This window comes from Nuphar pumila, chromosome 10 (assembly GCF_984573655.1).
Source record: "Nuphar pumila chromosome 10, dmNupPumi1.hap1.1, whole genome shotgun sequence".
Taxonomy (NCBI): domain Eukaryota; kingdom Viridiplantae; phylum Streptophyta; class Magnoliopsida; order Nymphaeales; family Nymphaeaceae; genus Nuphar; species Nuphar pumila.
This window is the reverse complement of record NC_143258.1, coordinates 114,261,066-114,281,220: the sequence shown is the minus strand read 5'-3', so window position 1 is coordinate 114,281,220 and position 20,155 is coordinate 114,261,066. Positions and strand designations below refer to the sequence as shown.

At 35.1% G+C, this 20,155-nt stretch overlaps 1 protein-coding gene across 8 annotated transcripts in view; it reads left to right on the top strand.

Annotated features, from left to right (window-relative positions):
• The first annotated feature begins 5,857 nt into the window (after positions 1-5,857).
• The window catches only part of LOC149827983 (polyadenylate-binding protein RBP47B'-like), a 37,282-nt gene continuing 22,984 nt past the window's right edge, over positions 5,858-20,155 (top strand). For all 8 annotated transcript variants that reach the window (XR_016434997.1, XR_016434998.1, XR_016435000.1 and 5 more), the window contains exons 1-2: positions 5,858-6,033; positions 9,494-9,977. Coding sequence is in view for 2 of the 8 variants with exons in the window: in XM_090019777.1 (XP_089875903.1) it covers positions 5,881-6,033; positions 9,494-9,977 (637 nt within the window). In the remaining 6 variants the exon portion in view is untranslated. The remainder of the gene's footprint in view (positions 6,034-9,493; positions 9,978-20,155) is intronic.

Genomic DNA, 20,155 nt, shown 5'->3' with positions numbered 1-20,155 from the left:
TCAAGATCATTCCTTGAGTTTGACCAGGTTCTCACTATTAATGAGATTTAAATTTTTATTATTTGGTGGCTAACTTTCACAAAATAATTTTCATCAAAATACACCTTTAAAATATATTTCAAAAATGGTACACCAAAATTCATTGACATGATTCAAATGTGAAAACACCTAGATATACATAATGTCATTGCCTTAAAGTGAGACTAGACATGTCTATACTTAGATTCTAATCAATACAATTTTGAAAGGATTCACACTCCTATATCATGCAAGCGACATGACCGGACTCTACAAAGCTTATGACATAAGCTAGGCAACAATGCGATATCTGCCAAACACTCACGAGAGTGACACATATGTTCACCTATGTGATAATGACACATTAACAAAGAATAATGAACTTATGCTTGTTATCAACATGTGAATGTCTATGCATAGGTCGAGTGCCACGTATATATATGAACATATTTGTATTGTGCGCTATGTTGCCTATGAGATGAAAGATTCGGTAAAGAAAGCGCATATGATAAATACATGCATAATAGTATATGTTGCATATAGGCCAATGATATTGATGTCCATGCTTTTATATATGATGCCTTCGTTAAACAACAATATTATTGCATACAACTTATTATGCTATTGATTAACACATTAAGGCATGATGAACATCTCATATAAAATAGGGTTAAAATTCTTTATTTTTAAGTTAAAATTTTGGGGCATTACATAATGAAATTAAATTTTAAAGGAGATAAGCATATGAGAGAGTTTTCTTAAGGGGTTAGAAAATGTCACATGAAAACTATAAAAGGGGAGGCTTCCTACCTCCTCCCACACACCCCTCACTCTCACTTCTTTGTATTCTCTTTTCCCTACCTCTCTCTCCCTCTTCCTTCCATATGCCCCTTACTTTGGAAGAAAAAGGCGTTAGTTGGTGGTGTGGCTGCATCTTTTGTGGTGCACACATAGGATGAATTCGATTGGAACACGAATTTGAAGAGCTTTTTTGGTAGATTTTTTTTTTATTTCAAGGTCAGTACACTATAACCATGCATGTGTATAGGGCTAGATGCATGAACATATTGTGGATGATTCTCATATGTGTATTAGCATGCATGTTAGCCTAGATACACTTAAGTACTAATATGGTTTGAGCTTAGAGATTTTTAATAAACTGAAATCTTTTTTCGAAAACCATTTTTGAGAAAAATATATTCTTTATAGAACAATATTTGATTTCGGATGTAGATTGTAAGCATGTATTACGTTTCTGAGATTATAGCATGATTAAATGTGTATATACATGAATATGATGTTTTTTTATGAATCAAGATCGTTGGATGTATTTTTTTATAAAAATCATAGCCCATGATATTTTTCTTGAAAATTGCATGTTGTTTGGTGTATCTTGATCCGACCAGTTGTAAAAATAATTATGATTATCTCAAATCGTGCATCCAAAAATCCTTTAAAAATTATGAGAATGTTCCATACATATGGAAGCAACCCCAGTTTAAATCTTGGACTCAAATGAGTCATGATTTGGAGGTTATGACCACTGCAAGTCGATACAAGAATCCTGTCCTAATAGTGATTCTGTAAAGACATAATTTTTTAAAAAAAGCATAGCTCTCAAAATCTTCTGGATTTATGAATAAAATTTTTATGTGTATTGGTTTGTATGTGAAAAACACATGATAAAAATCTTGAAGGTTGATTTCTCACAGTTTAAAAATAAAAAATCACAGAAATTTGGTCCAGAACATATAATTTTTGGAAACCAGTCTATCAATGAACATAAATAGCATGCATTACATGATTTTTGATTCTTTGTTGAAAACAAATTTTAACTCAAGTTTTTTAAAATCTTATGTCAGACATATGAAGCCACACACAATAAAATACTCATAATTTATTTCATTTTGTATGATGTGTAGCCAGATTTTCATTGGAAAGACTAATCAAGACATAACTATTCTGGAAAGACTGAACCAAACAATACTTTTCAAAATTTGTATTTCCTGATATGAAATAAGTTTAGGTTTGATTTTTTTCTATACGCAGCTAACATGTGTATGAATCTACTTTAAAAATCTCATAGCCAAAGTTATTTTATATGGTTTATTACAAAATTTTTACTGGCTAATAAATTCTATCCTAACGGTCCTAAATTGGAAACTTATGGTTGAATGCATATCATGGTCCCAAAAGTAAACCAGATAAGCATGACTTGATTCTTGAAATGAACCAGATTGACACCCAAACTATTAATATATTGTATGTAAGCCTAATGAGGCTATAGGGTTGTCTCATTACTTGTGAACATATTTTTTATTGTTATAAATTTTTATCATAATGTTATAATAGGTTGTATAATGAGTTAATATGCAACATGATGTGATTATATGTAGCAACATGATGTTATATGATGTGCCATAAGATATGAAAATTATGCATGCACTTGTAAATGCTCATGAATGAGCTTATGGTTCAAAAGAACCAATGTAGTGCTATAAGTGCACGAATATGTGTGTGGCATGTATTGTGTTGTAAGACATAAAAAATATGCATGCACACAGAATAGCTCATGAATGAGCAAAGGGTTGATGAAAACCCGTGGGATGCCAAAAGTGCACCAAGTTATAAAAAAAATATACATGCACACATAATAATTTGGAGTTCGCCTTTACAGGCAAGATACTTGACTGATTTAAATATACCTGAGCATTCTAAATGAGTTATTAACATGAATGAGCTAATATAACTAATGGTTATAGTTATTATTTGAAATACATTATGATATGATGTTCCATTGCATATGTTCTGAAAGTTGTATATTTTATGTATGCTTACCTTTATACATACATGTATTATTATTGTATTCCTACTGAGACTTGATGAGTTTGACCCCTATATCACAATTATTCAAGTAATGAATAAAATGTGGGAGCGATGATTGAATGTTGCTGTTACTGACCAAGATTCAACAAATTTGGATCCGAGTTTAGTTTTGGAAAAGAAAGACATTAATTTGTTTAAAACAATTTATTTAAATTGATGAATGATTAATTTAGTTCATAATTTGTATTGTTATTTTTATATTTTGGACTCAGACTCCTATGTTTGAATCAATTCACTCTTTGAACCAGAACCCAAGTCCAATACGAGAATTAGATCCAATCCTATATTGCGTTAACATACCTATAATCAAAATTTCTAACCCTAACCAAAATGTTTGTTTATATTATATTTCAATTTTCTTCAATAAGACCTCTTATAAATAAATAATCTTTTAATTTTTGTTGTTAAAATTTTGAGGCATTGCCTGAACTAAAGCCCCTTTCTTGACTAGCCTACCAAGTTGTTTTAGCCTACCTAATTTCCTTGTTTTCTTAGACCCTTCCCATAACGTCCTAAACCATACACCATGATTACTCTTAGGCCTCTACTCTATCGTGTCCAATAAAGGTTTATACCCTAGACGCATCTCAGACTCGAATGGTTAAGAACTGCAAGCACAATCCTCTTACTTTTGTCAGGCTCATACTAGAGTACCCATCTGTTACTAGCTCAAAACTCCCTTCAGGTCCAAGCTCTGAGTTGATTCCTTCGAAGTTTGAGGAGGCAACACATGTCAAGACTTCTTCAAACTTCATAATATGAAAGATCACCTAGTGCGTAAATCTTCTTCTTTGGCTTTTCTTGTGTTTCAACAGTAGCATACAATATTGATGTGAGCCTCTCTGAGACAATCCTTTCAATTGTTATTTTGTAATAAATAAGTTCATAATTTTCTACCATAACAAAAAGGAGAATAAAGGTAAATAGATGGGCAATAAAGTCATAAAATACGCTATTAAAAAACATTACAAAAAACAAACAAAGTAGGCTATTAAAAATGTAAAAAAAAAACTTGAAAATAATGTAAGTGTTCCCTACTTATGTTTATAATACAAGGTACACAATAGATAAACAACCAAATTTGAGGTTATATGCATATCAATAATTAAGGAAACAAAATCACAAACAAATATTCCTCGATGAATGATTTAAACAAAGAAAAAATGGAAGAGGTTATTGAACATGAAAAGATAACTTAAAAACCATGCAATTCTTTTACGTAATAAATGACTTATGCCAATGTTTCATACCATTGTTTCAAAAAATAACTATTTCAACCATTAAAAAATGTGTACAAAAAAAACTCACCGTCAGTGAAGTGTCAGCAATGAATTGTCAAAAATAGTCACCAAAAATTTTCACCAAGAGGAAGAACATTGGGGACCACGAAAGCCCTAGTTTATGTGAAAATAACCCTGAAATGCAAACCATCACTTTTATATTAATGATCGTCACATTTAATGCTTACACTAACATTCAAAAAAATTAGGTAAATTCGTAAGCAAGCCATTCCTCAAATTTGTGAATGTTCATGAACTCCACAAATGAGTCAGAACTTCCGCATATACAAAACAAATTCATAATGACAAAATGTAAAGGTCACGAGCATTCACAAAAATTATGTGTAAATACCACCACACATTTAAGGATCTCCTCAAGGATCATCTACTAAAATGAGATCTACATGGTAGCTCCAAATGTTGTACTATATATACAAAGGTAGTGCCTTATTTATGGAGATTGACCATAATGAGAAAGTCGAGGACATTCACAAACATTAATATGTGAATGTCGTGACACATTTGTGGACCTCGTTGAGGATTAATTACTTAAAGAAGATTCACACAGTAGCTTGCGAATGTTGTTTATATATATGCAAATTTTGTATGGCATTTATGAAGGTACACAGATTTTAGTTACAAGAGGTTCACAAATTTGGTCATGTGAACTTCGTGAGGTTCACGAAATTATCGTGCAAATATAATTTTTAGTAAGAGGTTGCAAAACCAATATAAAATACCTATATATCCCTCAAACCTTTACAAGATTTACTCGTGTGGAGAGGGAAAAAGTCCTAAAAAAGATAGGCATTTGCGATTTTAGATATGGGGAGGATTTCACATGTCATTTTCTTGTACAATGAGATCATTTTCTAAAAAAAGAATTTGATCAAAACCCTTGAATGCCAAGGAGAGCCAACCCAATCTTTATGTTTCCTAGCCAAATCTATTTCAAAGCTTTTGTAGCCTATGTCACAAGGATGGGGTAAAAGGACACAAGATACACCATTTTCTTATAATTTTTATTAAAAATAGTATACAAAGGGGGACGACACAAGGGCAAGTGATGAAACCCAATGACATAGATATGGTTATTGCAATCCACCAAAAATATATACAATTAATTAGGGTTGTCAAAAGATTGGGTATGACCTGGTCCTGACCTGTACCGGATCGTATGGGGTCAGCGTTTGGTGTATGAAATTTTATACCAAACTAAGGTTTCACTCGAGTTCCTAAGATCCGTAAATTTTTAAGCTAAAAAACTTAAAAAGTATTATTTTACTGGGTATGGACCAGGCATATGTAATTCTTATGGGTATGTTTTTTCATATGAAAATTCTGGTCGGACTTGAATCCGGATCTGATATGCATACTTAGTCGGATCCGGTTTGGATTTATCCATTTTATCAGGTCCGACCCATTGACACCCCTAATTCGTATTAGTGCACAACATAAGATTTGTCGAAGTTTCCTACTTGAGGAACCAAAATATCTCCGGTAGCCAAATTTGGATCCGATTAGAAATCAATTTCGGATTCGGTATTAAAATTTTCATTGAAACCCGACCCGAATCCGATTAAAATCCGAAACCAACAAACCCGAACCCGATAGGCGATAACTGTAAATCATGCTTTCTCCTGCAGACAAAACTCTTTTTCTATCTTAAAAGACCTTTTGAACAGAGGTGCCAGAGATGGATGCTCAACAACAGCAGCAACAGCAATGGGTGGCGCAGCACCACCAGCAGCCAACAACGGTGGAGGAGGTGCGCTCCCTCTGGGTTGGCGACCTCCAGTATTGGGTGGACGAAGCCTACCTCCACAGCTGCTTCGCCAACACCGGCGAGGTAAGCCTAAACCCTAACAAAGAACCCTAAAAATCCTGTAGTTTCGATTCAGAGTTCTTTTCCTTTATGTTTTTTTTTTTTTTTTTTTCGATTCAGGGGAACTCGTTTTCTTCTTTCTTTTCTTGTTCCGGCTAGTAATCTAATGTGTTTTCTTCTTGTCCTATCATATCTAAGTTTTTTTCTCCCTTTTCGTTTTATTTTTTCTCGTGGGAATTTTGTTTCCTGGTGTTGTGCGCAGTTCGATGCGAATTTAGGGTTATGTGTGTCGGAGTTGACTGTCGATTTCTTGAATTTTCTTTTTGTTCGTGACGATTGGATTCAATCGTTCCATTTTTGCTTGGTATCCTTTTTTTATTTTTATTCTTTGAATTCTCGCTTATTGTTAACTCTTGATTTGGTTGTTGTTTTGTGTTTGCTGCGTGCTGTGGGTTCTGAATTCCTACAATTTATATATAAAACTGGCGTTAAATTCCTCCAGCATATATGTATGGTTCTTTTCTTTTTCCTGTTTAATAATTTTAAGCAAATGCTTTAATGCACGTTTATAATGCGGTTTGCAGATTGATTTTGATTCTGGGGTTGTACTCCTATTGGGCGTGAACAAATTGTTTTTTGCACTTTAGAAAGGTCGTAATATCGTCAATGCATGTGTACATTGGTTCAGCTAAATTATTAGTGTAAAACGAAAAAGAAAATTAAAGCAGACTATCTTTCTTTCCTCTGTTTGTAGTCAAGAATCGAGATGGGGGGATAGTCCCCAGTACTATTTGAACATAGGACACGTTGGTTGGACAACCAAATTATTATACACTGTTGTAGAATGAATAAAAGAATTTCAGAATTAAACGATTTGCCGATTAGTCAAACAGCACTGAAGTAATCCTTGAAGAAGACTATCAACATAAAAAGCATTGGAGCAACTTGGATTTTATCTTGAATATGAATGGATGGAGAAATAAAATTCATAAAGTGAAGCTCATACAGGTGGGAGCAGAGTTATCCGAATAGTCATATGCAGTGGGGAAGCACGCTTCCCCGAAGCACAAAAAAAATTTGGAAGCACGCTTCTAAATGGGAAGCTGGCTTCCCCCTCTCTTTCCCTTTTTTTTTTTTAATTTTTTAATTTATTATTTTCCCCCTTTTTTGCTTCCCCTCGCTTCCTAGGTCGGTTCCGAGACGATTCCTTCTTCGCTTCTAAGTCGTCCCATGCTTTCCGCTTCCACTTTCCGTATCACTTCCCGCTCCCGCTTCCTCGACTGGCAACTCTGGGTGGGAGTGGGACATTATGTTTGATGGCTGTGTCACATGCTATTTTTATGAGGTTTTCAATTCTACTGGTAAATAAGGGGATACAAAACATGAGTCAAAATGGAGTATCTTTGTGGCATGTTTTGATTTGGCATATGTTGATGGGTGCTATGATATGTGAGAGAATTTGAGGGATTCCTTAATATTTGTATGCTAGCATTGAGGGAGACTTGGACACTTTCGAGACCAATGAAAGAAAAAATTACTAAAAATAAAAAAAGAGATAACTGTTAATCATTGTGCACTGGTCATCTACCATAGAGGCTGGGATGGATGGAGGGGTTGGGGCGGGAGGGAACTATTATGTGTGTTTCCTCCTTTTCTTTGCCTGGCTGTCAGCTGCGGCCTGTGGGGTGGCTGGGGTTGTTGGGAGTGAGGAGAATTTGATCAGAATGAGTAGTAAATGATAAATAAAAGGGTCATAACTGTGCATATTCACATATTATAATTTATATGGACCATTCTCCATGTAGCAATCATTTATGCATGAAATATTTGTATCTTAACATCTGGCCATGGGCATAAAGGCAAAACAATTAACTAAAAGAGTTGTATACATTGGAAGCACTCCTAATTTTTCAAATGCATTACAAGAATTAGAATAGTTAACATAAAGAATAGCTTTTGCTTCTGGCTGCCACAATGTTGTTGCATGTTCTACAGTAGTATCCGTTTGGACTAGAGTGAAAAGGAATTTGTTGTATGGTTGTTGATTTAACATTGACTGCTTGTCTTGCTAAAAGAGTCCTCCAAGCACAAAAGTGAAGCATCTTTGAAATATAATTGGATTTACTGCCTCTTGCATGTAATTAGAATTGATTCATTTTGACCATAAATTCACCATTTTCATATATTTTGTTGTCTTTATTTTTAAATTTCTAGAAGAAAGTTGTAGATCATTTCAAAATTTTGTTTTCCTTTTTTATAATTGATCACTTTTAGTTTTATCTTTTGGTTATTGAGATAAACTGCTGCATGTTGATTGAACATATTTCAGTCTAATTATTTGTTGTGAAAATTGATTCACCAGGTGAATCAGTTTGTAGAAAAAAAAAGTCGAATCACATTAAAACATCAAAACATTAAAAAATGTTTTTTACTCAAAAACCAGAAATGTAAAAAGATCAGAAAAACAAATCTGGATTATTGAAAGATAAAAAACTACCAAATAGAATAGTTCAATTGTAGGATAGACAAAATAACGAATCGTAAAATCTAATCTCTAAGAACCAAAACAAGCAAAAAATGAAAAACACAAATTTAGGAATAAATCACCCGTATTTGAAGTTTGAATCATAGTCACAAATATCAGTCTTGGCTATTTCTCGGTCAAGAAAGATCTTGGGATATTATCATTTTTTTGATAAATATTGGAAAATTTTGGAAAATAGAAAATTTAAAGAAAGTTTGAAAAGAAGAAAAATACATGTTAAGCAAAGAAGCCATAAAACATGAATATAAATATAAATTAGAAAAAATATATGTTAAGCAAAGAAACAATAAGACACAAACATAAAAAATAAATATAAATTCTCGAGATTTTGCTGATATTATCGTGATAATATTGTGATAAATTTAAATTCCCGATATTTTCAAAATATCATGAGATTTTGCTTATAAATTCATTTTTTTTATTTTACAGTGATAATATTGCGATACTTGGAAAATATCGCTGATATCTGTGGCTATGATTTGAAACCACATCAATAGAGAAGAGAAATCCAAACAGGAGAAGATGCTAATAATCAATTTGCAGAAGAATAAGCAGTGAGAGCCATAAAAGTACAAGCATAATTCAGATTCAATGACCATAAGACCTGCAAAACGTACCCATAAAAGGAAAAGCATGATTTAGTCTTCAATAACTGTAAGACCTCAAAAAAACAAGCATGCTTCAGTCTTCAATAACCATAAGACATGTGAAATGTACCCATAAAAGCACAAGCATGACTCATCCATCAATAACCATAAGACCTGTGAAACGAGAGAGAGAGAGAGAGAGAGAGAGAGAGAGAGAGAGAGAGATTACTGGAATGCAATAAAAGCACATGCCTATGTGCATATTGGTAGCTAGATATGTTTCTGTGGTATGGCTTTTGTGTGCATGTGGTCTTTTATCAAGACTGAAGTTATGCTGGTGTTGAATGAATAGGTTGTCTCAGTAAAAATAATACGCAACAAGATTACTGGTCACCCTGAAGGCTATGGGTTTGTTGAGTTTGTGTCACATGCAGCAGCTGACAGGATTTTGCAGACGTACAATGGGACACAAATGCCTGGAACTGAACAATGTTTTAGGATAAATTGGGCCTCTTTTGGAATTGGAGAAAGACGTTTAGATGCTGGACCTGAACATTCCATTTTTGTGGGGGATCTATCACCTGATGTTACAGACTATTTGTTGCAAGAGACCTTTAGAGCCCAATATCCATCTGTAAGGGGTGCTAAGGTTGTAACAGATCCGAATACTGGTCGCTCAAAGGGTTATGGATTTGTTAAATTTGCCGATGAGACAGAAAGAAATCGTGCATTGACTGAAATGAATGGAGTTTATTGTTCATCTAGGCCAATGCGTATAAGCCAAGCTACTCCGAAGAAGACTACTGCTACTCAGCAACAATATCCGACAACTAAAGGTAATTTTCTGTGTGGCTGCACTTTGCACATCCCTTATATCAAAAGTACCACTTTTACTTTTTCTTTTCAAATAATATGCTTAGCAATTTCAGCCTGCAGAATTTGGTGTTCAAATTCATGTGCATTTGTGCATATGTGTTTGTGTCAAGGTTGCCAAACTAGGAAGCAGAGGCGGGAAGCAAGGAATAGAAAAAAACAATATAAGAATCAAAATGGGACGGAAATAAAAACTAAAATAACAGTAACTATTCTTAAATTTCACGATTTTTTAGTGTAAGAATTAAATTTTTAACAAAATCTAAAAATATTGACTGCCAACTTAAAGAAAACACATGGAAGTGAGTAAGAGGCATGAGAAGAAACACAAAAAAAACGTGAAAAATAGAGTGAGAGAACATATAAGAAAAATAGATGAAGCTTGTGGAAAACATAGGAGAAGCATGAGAGAATCAAGATTCTCATAAAGTTTCGGAAGCGAGGTGTATCGTGCTTCCGAAGCGAGTTTCCGGGAAGCGGGCTTCACACCTATCTAAGAAACCTCCGGAAACTCTAGTTTGTGTCTTCTATATCCACCCTACATGTGCCTATGTGATATTTTTTTTAGTGTAATAAATGATGATGTGGAAAACATTAGGGTGAGCAATTCTGTTGTCGCATGAGGTTAGGTATAGACACAGGCATAAGGTAATCAGAAGAATTGCATAAAGTAAAATAGGAGACAAATCAAGATTGAGAAATTTACAGTTATGTTTAGTGTGGATGATATTTTGTCTTTGAAGGACAGAGCTGTCGTTTCATCAATAGGGAGCCCTTGGAAATAAAAGGCAATTTGTAGATTAAATGTAACAAAAAGAGTCCAGTATAGGCTATGAAACACATTAGATCTTCAACTGAGAGTATTGTCAAATTTTCACCATGGAGTTTCAAGCCCTTCCTCTATCCAAATCTGTTTTCAGTTTAACTTGGCTCTATCCTACATTTTTTCGAAAATATGGTGGAAAAGAAGAGTTAAGGGAAAAGTAAAGGTATTATAGACCTTGTTTACAACTTGAGGGGGCATTAGTTTACTTCATATATTAAATGGGGGAGGGTTTTGAGAATATCAGATTTTAATGACTAAAGAATTTAAATCATGGATTTATGGATGGTTTGGGCAGTGGGGTTGAAAAAATGATTTGTTTTGCCTGAAAAAATGGTAGATTTTTAGGTCTTTTGAGGATTTGAGATGCTTTGCTTGTAAATTCATATAAACATGGATGTTGAGTGGGCCCCATCCAAAAGCTGTGGTAGGATTTAAGATTAAAGGTATCAAAGACCCCTTGGGCTTGAGGCATAAGCATACATCTGATGAAAATCTGGTATAAACCCTTGAGCTTCTTTCTGAGGTGCACTTGGTTTTGAGACCATGGGTGGAAGAGTCTGGCCTAGCTTGTCCCAGCTCTATTTTTTTTTTTTACCTTTTTTGGATGGCTGAGCTTGCTCAATCATAGCCTGTAAAAAGGGTAGTACAGGAGTCAAGACCCTAGCCCACCCACACTACATGGGCTAGGCCACGAGTATTTTGCATGGAAGCCCTTTATTTGGAAAAACAATAACACCAGTCGGTCTGAACTGGCCCCATCCTTGGCTGTTTTCTTGTCTTTGGGCTGGGAAGGCTAATAAAGAAACAGTCTCCACCTAGCCCAGCCCATTGACAGGCCACGTGCTGTTTGTCTGGCCTGTGGCTCATCAACAGGATGGGCCAGGGCTCAAAAGACCAAGCCACAGGCAGCTTGTGGGCAGTGCAGTTCCATCGTAGTCTATTTAGAACATCAATCCACCTTGCCTATCAATTATACACCATTGTCTCTGATTATGGTTGTTAATGGATTTTTGGCTTTTATTCCTTATGAGGCAAGCACATTAGCTGTTTATTATATGTCATTTATTTAACCGATATCTTTCTCATGCTTCCAAGAAAAAACTGGTAATTAGTTAATTTTTTTTATTCAATGGATGTCATTTCAAGGCAAGTTGTTTTTAATCTTTTTGTTGTTTTTTTTGGGTGTTCACGCTATTTGTTTTCTGTTCGTGTCACTGAGTGCTTGTGTTCTCACTGTAACTGCTGTTCTTACATCATGCATCCCTGTCTATTTAGCGTGATTAGAAAATGTGAGTTTTTATGATGGCAGTTTATATGCAAGTACAAATTGCTTAAATTAGGTGCCAAAAACTTATGAGTGCTCCTTCACACAAACCGGAAGTAACTTGTCAAGTAATTTGTCCTTACACTTTATACGTCTTGCACCTATTATACTAATGGTGATTTTCTTAAATACATCATCCTTTCTGGATGAGTAATTAAACATCAATGCTTATTTCACTGTTTCTTTTGGTCGTCATTAGGGTCAAGTAGGGCTTAGGTTGGACTTGTAAGAGCCTATTTGGATGGGGAAATATCAGCTCTGTGCATGATAGCTGGGGTTGGCCAATACAACATGCAATCTTACAAGCGCTATGCTCTCTAGAACTAAGCACAGCCTGTGCAGGCTTCGGTTCAGCATAGTCAGTCTTGGGCCCGAAATGGGTCTAAGTTTGGCTTATCTTGAGTGTTAAAACCCATTGAGTTACCATTCTCATATCTAACCTAAATGTAGCACTGTAAGGTCTATAACTTCTTATTTGTCTGCCTATACACTCAACCTATTCCTTTTTCTTTTGATGAATTTTACACTTTTTCTAGGTTCTTTTGCAACTTCTTTGTCTTCTGTTAGCTAATTATTGTTATATTATGTACAAAATCATAAACCAGGGTTCCTTGTCAGACGACTTGTGCCAATATTATGATTTCAGACAGAACATCTATTTTGTCTAGCCATGACTTTTTGTCCCAACACTTGTTTCTGTCTTGGCATACATGCACTGGATAATTTCAATATAGCTATGTGAAATGCTTAATTTACTGTAGGCTTCTCTCGATTCATAAAAGCAATGCACAAAATTGTTTCCTTCCATCTTCAAATCTTTGTTAAACTCTCACTAAGAAAATGGTATTCTTTTTTGCCTTTGTGATATAAATCCAAATCTGTTTTTTTATTGTCATCTATGATGGTGCATGAAAATTTGAAAAAAAAATGGGAAAATACTATTCCTGGCCACAAATCTATTAGGGGTAGGAAAGAATGACATAAGCAACAATGCAGTTCCTAGCATAGTTCCTAAAATGTCTTTGACTAAAAACTGAGCGCTCAAAGTAATGAAGAATTCTATTGCAAATCAAGTGATGAAAATGAATAACAGAAGCAACTATGTCATTAAGAGAGATGTGTATGGCTTCTGTCATGATTTTTTCCCCATAAGGATGGAGAAACCACCCCCAGATCAAGAAATCTGGCTGCACTGGACTAAGTCTGTCAACCTACGGTCGCTTCTCCGGCAGTATAAAGCCATGGCCTAGGGCAGGGAGTCATCTTGCTTTGGCTTGTGCAGGGGGTTGACGTCAATGAGATTTCAACCTAAACCGCCTGTCTAACTGTTAGAGGGACAAGCCATTTTGGTTTCATGTCCCTGGTGATGTGACTGGACATGCTGACGTACAGATTATTTTAATATTTTAAAAATAAAATTTAGTAATATTTCAACAAAAATGCTTTTTAAATATTATTATTTTTTATGACAAAGGAACCCTCACTGAGAACCAGGTCACTTAATGGGCCTCTTCCTGAGAGGTAAAACTTCAGGTTGAGGATACAAACACCCAGCCTTACGTGCCTCTACCGTGGTAAAGCAATGGTCTAAACTAGGTTTTTATTCATTACAAAATTAAAAAGTTCCATGTTCTCATGTCTTATTTTTTAAAAAACTTTTAGACCAAATCAGGTCAGAGGCACCTCTGACGATAATATCATCTAAGGCACCTTGGATGCTGGCCTAGTCCCCATCCCACTACTCCAAACCCCTTGGGGCTGCCTGACATGATAATTACTTCAGCATGCTGACCTAGCAGGCGAACAAGTGGCTGAATGGATGGTCATCCTTTTTATACTCTACCTCAAGCTATGTATTGATTTTTATTATGGACAGATTGATTGTAAAACAAGTTGGTCCAGTGGCAATTTTCAGCATTTCCAAGTACTTGATGCTTGGTTTTTATGTCCATAACTTGAAGTTTGCTATTTCCATCTTTTCATGAACAAAGTGTTGATCAATTTGAATATGCTGGGTTTCTGCTATGGGAAACTTGATAGTTGAACGTTGTCACAAATAGGGTGTGGTAGTGGCATGTGGCTGACTAGCAACATTCATTACACCTCTTATAAGTGCTCCCTACATCATTTTCCACTGTAATGCGGTCTTCACATTTCAGTAACATGATCCATATGTTCATTTTCTTGTTGTTTGCTGTAATACTATACCAAGAACTGAGTTGGTTAACAAAGCACACAAAAACACAATATCCTATATCCTGCAGCTGTCTTCTGGCTGATCCCTCTATGGCTTTGGTCAGCTGATCTCTTACCATGGTCAACATGGGGTTTGATGGGTTACCATCTTTAATATATAGGAGTCTATCATTTTGGCTTTGTTTCATGAATATCTTATTCTGATCACTTGCATGAAATGGTTCACAATATTTGTTTGTATCTGCCTAATAGATGTGATATGTCAAAGAGCTTGCCATTTGAGATTGATAACTGAAAGCTAATTTCTTTTACAAGTTTCTTATTTGTGAGATGAAGTGCAGATAGGGTTAGTGTTAACAAATAATTTCACAACAAATGAAATACATGTACCTTGATTTCGCACAATTTCTTTTGAATTATGATTTAGAAGATGTGGGACACTTGTTTCAAGCCTCGACCGTCCTTCTCCATGAAAAGGTAAAGCAAAGGCAGTTTTGAACCTCGTAGCTTGAAATCCATGATCAAGATCCGAATCCAGAATCCCAAGCACCCAGCGAATGATATCACATGCAATTCAAACCAAAAATATGTATAAGCACTTTTTGCAACTATAATGAAAATGAAGAATAAAAGTGAAATTGGAGCAGAAATAGCAGAATGGATCTAGATATTACCTTTTGCAGACTCAAAGTTCGTTTAGCATTTTGTGCTTCAAAATTCTGATTTGTTTCGATACAGCCCCCCTAAGGCTTGGTAGGTGATCTAAGAGCCGCTTCCCCACGATTTGACAACACCTCCGCATAGGTAAGATGTTTTCTTAAGCTGATCCAACAAAACCTTCGCGTAGGAGTCCAGGATCGAGGTGAGAGAGAGAGGCAGGGTAAGGACGGGGTTAGGTTATTCTCTCTAGGTCTAGTGCTTAGGTATGAACTTCTTAGATAGGTCAGGCTCTAGGGGTCACCCTCTATTTATAGGTTTTAGGAACAAGTTTGGATTACTGATCTTGGTCCTAAATATCCAGATCTGGCTGTTGCACATCAGCCAACATGGCTCTTTTTGATTGGTTGAGGATGACATGGTTAAATCTTACTTGCTAGTGCTACCTGTAAAGAAAAAGAAGCCTCCAAACAATAACAAATGTCCACCAAAGAAGCCAAAATGGACAATCACAAAGGGCCACTATGGACACACTCACAAAAGCCACTAAGGGCAAACACTAATGCAGGCTCAGAATATAAAAATAATATTCTTTATTGATTCACATAGTATGCAAAATGCATACCATACAATGGGAAAGGATCCCCTATTTATATACATCAAGAGAGGGAAGTGAGAAAGTAAGAAGAGACAAGAGTCAACCTTTGTTGACTAAAATAAATAAAATAATAATAAAATATTTACAACAAAAAAGAACAAAAAATAAATTTTATATATATATATATATATATATATATTAACACCCTTCCTCAAACTTGCGGTATAATAACCAAAAGTTTGCTAAGAAGGAAGTGAAACCTAAGAGCTGAGAGATGCTTGGTGAAGTTTGCCAATTGATACTCTAATGTGACATATGACATATCAATGTTGCCTTGAAGATACTCCTCTTGTACGTAGTGACAGTTCATCTCAATGTGCTCTGTCCCCTCATGAAATGTATGGTTGCTGGCAACGTAGATCACACTCTTGTTGTCACAACACATTTTTGAAGCTTTTTGTATTTGAATTCTCATATCTGCCAACAATCTTCTTAGCTAGACCATCACCATCGTAGTTGTGACTATGATCTGGTATTCAACTTTTGTCGATTAAGGCAAAACCTTCTGTTGTTTCTTGCACCTTCACAAAATCAGAGATTCACTTATAAAAACACAAAAACCCGTGGTTGAGTGCCTATTATTGGGATCACCTCCCCAATCAATATCAATATAAGCAATCAAATCCAATGTAGATGAAGAAGAAATAAAAAGGCATATAGAAATAGAATTTTTAATGTATCTAATGATTCGTAAGACTGCTCTCATGTGAATGGATGTAGGAGCATATTGAAATTGACTAGTTGTATGAACGCGTACTATGTTTGGTCTACTGATTAATAAGAGAGTACTCAAATCAATTGTCGATTAGGCGTTGGGTCTTCAAAAGGTTCTCCATCATCAATTCTCATCTTGACATTAGTAACCTTGGGAGTATCAACTCTCATATCATCCCTTATCCTAGATTGCACTTCAAGCTCATTTTCAATGTTTAAATATTCTTCAAGTGCACATGGAAGTTTTTGAATCTTGCGTCAAGTGTATTGATTGCTCTTCACTGATCATTTCATATCTTGATTCATTGTCATTATCAAGACCAAACTCACAATCACAATCATTAATATCATGCTTTGAAATAAAATCAAATAAAAAAGAATACTAAGTTACTTTCTTGGATATTTTAGATTCAAAGAAATTTTCATTTTCTAAAAGAGGCATTTCTTGAAATATGCAAATTTTCATTTTTAGAATCAAAACACCTATATCATTTTTGTTATGTGCATATCCAAAAAGGCACAAGGAATAGCCTGGGGAGATAGCTTGGCATTTTTGTTGGTTAAGACAAAACACTTGCATCCCAATACTCTTAATTTAGAATAATCATGAGTAAGTTTAAAAAGTTTTTCAACAGGGGATATGTTTTGCAGAGATGAAGATGACATTCTGTTTCTAAGATACACAACGGTTAAAACGACTTCGGCCCAAAAAACCTATGTTTTCTTTTAGGCAAACTATTTTGTTGTAGTGAGTGGGCAAGATCTTTTATGTATAATGCCATGCAAATTAAGATAATCTTTAAATTATTTTGACAAAAACTCTCCCCCTGAATCAAATCAAAAGATTTAAATGTCATTTTAAACCTATTTTTGACCAAGTTATAAAAAAATTGGAAATACAAAAAGACTTCATACTCAAGTGGCCTAATAGAAACAAAAGTCCTCTCATGAAATAATAATTTCTTCATTTTACCAAGAACACAATCATTACAAGTAAAATTATTACTATTATAAGATTTTTCTAAATTTGAGAAATATAAAATTTTGGATACATTTGGATGTTCTGATCTTTGTTACACAAATTCAAATCTAATTTTTGAACATTGCCACAAAATGTATTCTTGGGAACTTCCAAATAGTTCATGTAGTAGAGGCCTCCTCTATGGCCTTCTCAAATCAGCTTCCCTTACTGGCGATATTGCACCCAACAACCATTTGATGAGGTGACATTACATTCATTGTCTTATATTTGTGAAACAGACAAAATATTTAAATTTAGTTTAAGAATATATCTAATGTTTGAAATTGAAAAAAAATTTAGAGTTTTAAAGATTTCTTTCAAAATTTTCTATTCATTTGATTTCAAGAGATGTACCATTGACAATGAAGACATTAGATATGTTTGAATTGGTACGCCATTTGGATAAAATATCAAGGTTGATAGTCATATGGAATAATGCACCATAATCAAGAAGCCAAAAAGATTTACCGAGATATGAGTAGGATGAGACCGCGGCCTCGGTTGAGGAAGATGATCATCTAAAAAGAGGTTGAAGCGGCTCCATTGATTGAGATAGGGACATGCTTCCAACAGATATGTGCTGATTTCTTTTGTCTTTAGTCTCTTGAGGTGGACCAACCGAAGCCACCTTTTTCTCTTTTTCGCAACTTGGGACATAAGGGTTTAATGTGTCCCGATTCATATGTGACAAATGATTTTCCTCTTATTATCATATTCATTGCCTTGCCTTCTGAAGTGAGGTGGTTTGTATGTGCGAGTATAAGTTCCCGACCTAGATACCGCCAAGACAGACTCATCGTCATTCTTGAGAGTGTCTCTTTAACCTATTTCCCTCTATACTTAGCTTTTTAATCGTATCAATAATAGAGAAAATCTTTCCTACATGGAGAAGAGCTGACTTGACATCTTCAAATTTGGGTCGTAACTCATTTATAAATTGGTAGAAATACTCTGCATCAATTTGCTTTTGTTAGAGTTCGATTTCCAAAGGGAAATGCCACTTTGGTTCAAGAAGAGTCAATTCTTCCAAAAGTTTAATGATCATGCCCCCCTAAGTCATGGATCTAATTTTGTCTCGTAGATTGCACATGTTTGTAATATCTTTAAGGAAATACATATTTTTTAGAACATTTCTTTATGTCTATGCTATTAATAAGCCAAGATATAATTTTCGCGTGCTACATTTTTCATTCTTTCTATTTTTTCTCATAATCAGTTATGACCTTGGTTCTCTCATCATCTTAAAGGGCAACATCCTTCCCGTTTTCTATTTTGGTGAGTAGTAGTTTAGGTTTGTAGATCAAATCCATTCACTAATTCCCACAAGCCCTTGCCCCACATATGGTGCTTAATACTCTCTTTGTCCTCCATGATTACAAAGAGAAGAGAGAAGAGAGAGGGAGAGAATAGAAAAACAAAGAAGAATATAAAGAAGAAGCACATCCACTCGAGCCACTACAAGCATCACACCACAAACACTTGAGGAGTGGTCCACAAGCACACAAACAAAGAAGTAGCCAACACGAGCACTACACCACGAGCACATGAACACGAGGTTGATAACTTTAAGGAGCACTATGGCTTTGATGCCATGTTAAGAAAAAGGAACCTTCAAACAAGAACACATGTCCACCAACGAAGCCAAAATGGACAAGCACAAAGAGCCACTATGGGCACACTTACAATGGCCACTAAGGGTATACAGTAAAGAAGGCTCACAATATAAAAATATTATTCTTGATTGATTCACAAAGTTTGTAAAATGCATACCATACAATGGGGAAGTATCCCCTATTTATATACATCAAGAGAGGAAAGATAGAGAGAGAGAGTAACAAGAGACAAGAGAGCGCTCTCTTGCCATTAGACTAGGTGTAACGGCTAGAAATCTAGTAACGACTAGAATAGCTAGCCATTAGACTAGCTCTAACGGTTAGTCTAGTCTGTAATGAATCAAGGGTGCATGAATACAATGCCAACAAAGGGCTACACAAGTGCACAACAATACCGTGGTCTCTAATTGACCGATCACAATCTCATAAAAGAGAGAGAAAAAAGAACTTCACAATAACACAAAGGCACAAAGCCTATAAGAAAAAGAAGAATTTTATAAACTCACACAAATGCTTCTTAAAAGCATGCTTTACCAGAGTAGAGTGAGGCTCTATTTATAGAGCCTCACTTGTAGTGAGGGGAGGCAGTCCAACGACTATTTGGACTGCCTCCCAACAGTCATGTTTACACTTTTACATAAAAAACAAAAATAAAATGAAAGACAAAAAAATATTTCAATCTCTAATGCACTGCACTAAATACAGTTTATAAAATGACCAAAATACCCCTGACTGATATATGTATATCAGTCAGGTATATGTACAATATTTTAACACTCCTCAAACTTACGGTGAAATCACCAAAAGTTTGCTAAGAAGATACAAAAATCTGGGTAGAGGAAGAGCTTTGATGAAGAAGTCTGCAATCTGGAACTCAGACTGAATATATGACTAAGTAATCGTTCCCTTCAAATATTCTTCATGAACATAGTATCGATCCATCTCAATATGTTTCATTCGCTCATGAAATGTGTGATTACTGGCTATATATATGATACTTTTGTTATCGCAGAATAGTTTTGAAGGTTCTGAAACATCAACACCTATGTCTGAAAGTAGTGCTCTCATCCACACGACCTCGGTGGTTGTGAAATGAAATGGGGATCTTCGAAACACGAGCTTTGATTAACAA